At 39.4% G+C, this 6,666-nt stretch overlaps 1 protein-coding gene across 1 annotated transcript; it reads left to right on the plus strand.

Moving 5' to 3' along the window:
- The first annotated feature begins 1,726 nt into the window (after positions 1–1,726).
- LOC108674160 (homeobox protein Hox-A9) lies at positions 1,727–6,273 on the plus strand. Its single transcript, XM_018162070.2, has 3 exons — positions 1,727–1,984; positions 3,484–3,556; positions 3,920–6,273. The coding sequence occupies exons 1-3, from the start codon at positions 1,976–1,978 to the stop codon at positions 5,119–5,121; spliced, it is 1,284 nt and encodes a 427-aa protein (XP_018017559.1). The 5' UTR covers positions 1,727–1,975; the 3' UTR covers positions 5,122–6,273.
- Positions 6,274–6,666: the final 393 nt, after the last annotated feature.

Consider the following 6,666-nt stretch of genomic DNA (forward strand, 5'->3'; position numbering starts at 1 on the left):
TGATCGAGACAGTGATCAGCAGAATAAGATATATACATTGCAGGGTTTGTAAATGACGCATATACGCAGCGAAATTTATTAAACTATATAATTCATTTATAGTTCGATTCTAACTTTAAAGTTATTCTCGTCGTCTTGAAAACTTGAATTTTAATTTTTTTATTTTAAATTTATTTAAAATAATTTAATTGTGTGCATGAGCGTTTGGAGGGACGGGTTATACGTGAGAATTTCACATACCCGTGAATTCTTCAACTCAAACCAAAATATATTTATTGGTTGCATCTTATGAGATAAAATAATGAGAATCAGTTATTTCGGCTACTTAATTGCAACCGAGATATCAGTCACCTTTACGATTCATGCATAAGTAAAATAAATAAAAAACATTAAATTTGGGCACTTTGTTAGAAATGTTCCAAATCTAAATATGCTACAGTCAAGTTTCCAAGCTGAGTCACACGACTGATGCTCAACTGGCCCCGGCATTCTGGTACGATCCATCCCAATGCTTATTATACTGCCTGGCATGTAGTAAGAGTTTGTAAAGCGTTAATTGACTTGGCACGCATTACAAAAGCTAAGCGTTTGTGTGATGAAGTTTCCATGCATAGAGAATGCTAGTTTTATTTCATCATGAACGAGTTTACAGCCAAGGTTCCTTCAAAGTATAATGTGATAAGTTTCCAAACCTGATATTTCGAGTATTCATTTATTTTATAGTAAGGCCGAAGCTCAGCAGAAGTTTTTCTCCATAATCTTTTCTCATGACCAAGGTTCTCAGTGCAGCAAGCAAAGCAAGAACTCTGTAGTACAGAAGTTCTTTTCCCCATACCATGTGTACGTCGAGCAAGGTTCTCAGTGCAGCAAGCAGAGCAAGAACTCTGTAGTACAGAAGTTCTTTTCCCCATACCATGTGTACGTCGAGCAAGGTTCTCAGTGCAGCAAGCAAAGCAAGAACTCTGTAGTACAGAAGTTCTTTCCCCCATACCATGTGCACGTCGAGCAAGGTTCTCAGCGCAGCAAGCAGAGCAAGAACTTGGCCCAGCCAAAGAAGTTGGTGTCATTTTTCACGCCTTCTTCTCTGGCCGGTAAACTTCTTAGTCCGGAATCCCGTCAGTCACGGCAGGTCGGAGGCGCGAATCATGGCAATAGCTGCGGCATCACACACGGCATCACACACAGCACCATAAGCGGAGGTGTGCAGCCGAGTCATGTTAAGTATTGCTCCTCTTGCGCCCTCATGCTCAGTTAAAGCCTCTTAGACGTTCTCTTCAACTGTTTGCTATTATGGGGCTGTTAGCGAAGCCAGATTACAAGGGGAGGTGAGTGCAAGGGGAGGTGGAGGAGAAAGGGGTGTACAAGGGGAGCGAAACTAATCCTACTTCTGGAATCAAGCCTGCCAAGATAAGTGCAGCAAGAAATAAAAAAGGTCATACATTTACCTTTCTCCTCGCCAAACTCCGGCTGTTTAAGTGCCATCATTCAAACGTCTTGCAGCCAATGAGAGGCGCTCCAAAAGGAAATTATTCCGCAACTCCTCCTCACTCCAGCTGTCTGCCAATAGCTGGAGTGGCTGAAGGACTTCCAGCAAAAAGTGGCGGTCCAGACCAACGGCAGGAACGGACCGGCCTCGCGCTCTTGTGGCGCAGAGATGGCGTTGTTGTGGCCAGCCAATGGGGCGCCGCCTTGGACCTGGACGCTTGGATTGCGGGCGGTTGCCAGAAACATCCAGCCGACCGCTGGAAGCTAGACTGGAGTGGGCCATTGATTGGTGAAAACTAAGAGCATAAGAGTTGGTACGCTACGGACACACAGCTCAGTGCTTTACGTGTGAGCGGATAGGAAGGATAGACGTTTGTTGTTGTTGTTTGTTGACTTTTGGCGGCCACACAGACCGATCTTGCTCCGAGGCGCCACATTCACTGGGCATCTATACAGCATTTTTACTGGAAACTTTTTACAAGCATCAATCATGTTGACGGTAAGTGAAAAACATTTAGTATAGCATACGATGGAAATTTTGTGTAGCCTTTTATAGCATTTTCCAAGATTAATCGGTTCTTGTCCGCTGCACAAGACAAGCAGACTGTGCCCAAGCTAGTATCTCATGACGAAAGTTTTTTACATGCAATTATGTACGAGTATTGACTGTTTCTTGTGTGAAGGATTCTACTAAACTTTTTAATTATTGCTATTTGGCGTCTTGAAAATATTGTGTAGATTCTAATGCCGACGAATTCAATAAATCTATTTAAGATTCAGAATAGCGAAAGTTATGCAGCGTCGGGACATGAACTGTAAGGTCGGAAATCGGCGGTAAGGTTACGGCAGTTCATATATCAGCCTTCATATAGAGTGCAATGTATGCGGCTTCAAAGTGGTTTGAGAAAAATTTTACTGGTGTTGGGGAAGCTGTGATCAGTAGCGCCTAAATTATTTTTAGGTTTTAGCCTGGAAGGTTTCGGGCAAATTTGCATAAATGGTTTCGAATATATAATAGAATAGAAGTGTCGGCATTGAAGAAATAGGCCTATAATGTTGGTTCAAATTTAATTTTTTATTCAACTTTAGCCTACATTGAGTCGAATGACTAGGACGATATATCGAAATTGCCTAAAATACTGTATTGACCCGTCTATTTTAAACCTATTCTGTTCAGGGCTGGCAGTCCATATTAATATTCCACTCTATCAAGTCCAATATAGTTAAAGATTAATGTCGATATCGAACCATATATGAACAGACAGATATTAAGAGAAGTAATTCCACTATATATGCTTAGTAATGGCAGAGGTGCTGGAGGCTTGAATTGAGGACATGTTCAAATGTCCAAAAATTCTCTTCTTTCGAGTAATAAATTACCTGTTAGCATAGTTATGTTTGTATCAGTTTGATGTCTTTCTGAATAAAAGTATATGCATGCTTGATTCAGCGCGCATTACCTAACTAGGAATATAGGCAGATTATTGAAGTGAGTAAATGCAGTTATTGGATTAGGTTGTGAAATTTATTTCGGCTCATATATTAATTAAATCTTGCGTAGTTTTGTGTCGAATAAGCCATTCATGAAGAAAGTTAAGTGAAGAAATGCCCTACAATGTTATGAGAAACCTGCTGAATTAGAACAATGCAGAGTTAATTTGTCTTTGTCGAAAGCTAAAACTAATTGTATTTGGAGAGAGCCTATATTAAATTGTATTTAAATAGATCATTTAAAATTCTCTTTAAAGAAATATTTTTAAATTTTTAAGAGAACTTGTCGATTATTTTTGAAGAGCTTATCAAATTGTCTTCTAAAATGATCTTTCTAAATAGCCTTGTGAAGAGTGTTTTATTGAATGTCTATAACGAGAGCTGTGTGAGAAAGATTTTCTGTCGTGGAAAATTGCTATTGGGCAGAAAGTGTCACCATAAAGTTTTTTCCTTAACAGCTGAAAATTAAATCGTCAAATAATAATGAATTTTAATTTGTATGTACAGGAAAAGTCCTCAGAAGTTTGTCCGCGAGTCTCCGGCACGCACATGTTCAGCGTGGACAACATCCTTAGTGGACGTACGTATCTTACTTATCTTACGTATCTTACTTATCTTACGTATCTTACATAGCATATACGTTGATGTTCTGTATGAATATTTTCTTCTAGATGCTTATTTTTAAACCTGGCTAATTTAAATGAACCGAAGAGTGGAACAAGTTATTTATAACATGTTCCCTATCGTGTTGTAGAGGATAGACATATTGAAGGTATGATGCAGTTGAAGAATTTTCTGTAATGTTATGAGACTTTTATAAGATAAAAATTGTATCTCTTTATAACGAAGAATAAAAATCCATTACAAAATTTCAATGTTTTTAAATGATGCTTAACGGTAATAATATAATATCAATAATAGAAATATCTTATCTCTTCGGCAGGGATACGCTGCGATAAGGATATGGCCGTTCAGTACAAAACATCGCTCCCTCCTGACCAGTTTGCCCAGGAGCCTGAAGTAATAGGCGCAACTACTCGAAACTTCCAAGTTAAATTGGAAGCCAATGGATCCAGCAAATCCACTTCATGCAAGAGAAAAATCCAGAAAGTTTATCCACTTCACTCTGAGACGGCAGATTACCATACGAGCGCAGCCGGTAGATGTTCGCAGCCCCCAACCATTTTTCCTCATTCGGCTGAAGCGACGTTACACAATGGGAAGATGGACGAGCCTGTTGGTGATGGAGCCTATTATTGTGGTACCGAACCGTCCCCACATTCCCCACCTTCCCCATTCTACGATTCGGGCGTGAGTGATTCAGATTCACCTTCCTGTCAAGACCCTAAATGTCTTGAGCCTGCTTTGGGATTCGCAGCTGCAGGCACGGAGTCGAGAGAGGCGTGCGACATGGGAGAGTTCATCGTGGTAGACACGTTGAGTGAGGATGAAACAGGCAAGCCCGATGGAGAATTGGGACCGGAGAAGAAACGCAAAAAGAAACGGCGAGTTCTTTTTAGTAAACAGCAAACGCGGGAACTCGAACGACGATTCTTTTGCTCCTACTACATCTCGCCCCAGGAGCGAGATGCTCTCGCTAAGGAACTTCAAATGGACCCTGATCAGGTGAAAATCTGGTTCCAGAACCACCGCTACAAGATGAAGAAGCTCCAGAAGGAGAACGGTGACAGAGGGTTTACAATGCCGATTCCACACATCCGTGGTGGTCCTTACCCGACCCTGATCCGCGATATGAGAAGACCTGAGCTCATCAAAGATGGTCTGTACTATGACGCCGCCAAGGAACATGCATTAGGGGACTACATCAGAGACACGAGGTTGTTCGACGCAGCTAAGACTCTCAACCCTGCATTTTTTTCAGCCCCTGGGCACCCGAAACATGTAGTGTCGCTGAACAGAATCATGCCGGCATACTCTGCCCCTGTAATGCCACTTGCCCACACCTACCCATACGATATCTCTTTTCAAAATTACTATCTTAATCCTAGCGCACCTTTACTAGGGCAAGGTCAGAACCCTCTAGCTAGAGTTCCCATCAACCCACCGCTGCCTGGTTTGACCCACTCATTACCTAGTGTGCCTCAACATCCTATATTTGCCAATTCTTTACATTTCGTGTATTAAAAAGCAAGACTTCTCATAAATGTATATTGAAATTTAAGGGAGAATAATTGCCGTTACGGTTAGAGTTTTTGACGAATTCTTTCAACAACGAACCCTTGAGGGTTTTTGACTTACAACCAAGCATGTAAATGCATGTATGTATCCCCTAACTCCACGACATCAGTTATATATACCGACTACCCATGTCTACGTATTGATTAAAAATGAATACTAATCCATCCCACAGAGGATCAAATTAAATGTTTATAAGTCCGTCAGATCCAAATGCTGCTTGCTCTCATTTTCTTTATAGAATTTGTGTTCCCAATTGAAACGGTATCGCGTGCAAGAGTGTACCGCCTAAATGGGTTTCTGAAGCATTAGAACGGCTTGTAATTAATTTACTTCCACTGCATTTAAGGACCTTTTTCGTTTTCATGTAAACATTATTTTGTTGAAATATTAAAAAATAAAATTGGCATATATGTGAATTGCTAATCATGTTCTTCTTCTGTTGCAAAATCCAACGGGATGATAGTGAAAATACAATTGCATATTCAGTCCCAAATAAAATTAACATTTAAATTTCTACCTCGCGGTTCTTTGTGAATTTGATTTTTTAAATTTTAAGATCGATTTTCATAAAATGCTGCAATTCAAGTGATGAACAGATAACGTGTGTGCTTTGAATATAATCATACTTCGGTAACACACGAAACTTGGTGCCTTTTTAACACATTTCAAAATATTTACCTCTGACTTTCTATAAAATTTGAAATAGGTTTAAGGAACTAATGTACTCATCGGAAAAGCGGTCCAAAATTAGCAAATATTTTGCGATGTTATCAAAAGTAATGCGCTGTACATTAATGCATTCAGGCTTTGTATTTTCTTGAAAAATGTGTGTAAATATTAATAAGCTGTTGTATAATGTTGACGTGTTTGAACTGTATCATACATACTAAGCACTTAAATACTTAGGATAATTTTGATGTATCATGAACTAAGATGGGGTGGATAGAAGTGTTAACGTGAAAAAGTGTCGTCGAGAATTGAAAACTACTGTTAAGTTTTGCCAAAGTTTAGTAGTTTTAGCGCCGACGATGAGTTAGGCTTGAAAGTGGCGAATGGAATTTGAGTTGATTTTTCAAGCAAGTAAATCATCCGAAACTTCCCGTTTTTCTTTACAAATACCCACGTATAATTATCCACTGAAATTTCTTGAATATTTTGAAAAAAAAAGGTTTTAATTATGCTTTGGCGCGCAAATCTTGCATCGATTAAAAACACTGGTTGGAATGCTCAAAATGCGTGTTTCTAGAAGAATTATATTATGCATTGTAAAAATGTGAATCATTTGCTCGCTAGAGAACGTTTATGTAAAAACGCATATCAACCTTGTTGATTAAAGTGCAAATATAACTTAGTGCCCGCTGGTGAAGTAAGATTTCGAGTTGAAAGGAGTAGTTCTAAACCCGGCGCCTGAAGGTACAAATATTGTGAGAAGGAACATATGTCGGATTTTTATTTGCAAATTCAAATTTTCTGTTAAAAGATAGTAAAACG

This window comes from Hyalella azteca, unplaced genomic scaffold, assembly GCF_000764305.2.
Source record: "Hyalella azteca isolate HAZT.00-mixed unplaced genomic scaffold, Hazt_2.0.2 contig6776, whole genome shotgun sequence".
NCBI classification, from domain to species: domain Eukaryota; kingdom Metazoa; phylum Arthropoda; class Malacostraca; order Amphipoda; family Hyalellidae; genus Hyalella; species Hyalella azteca.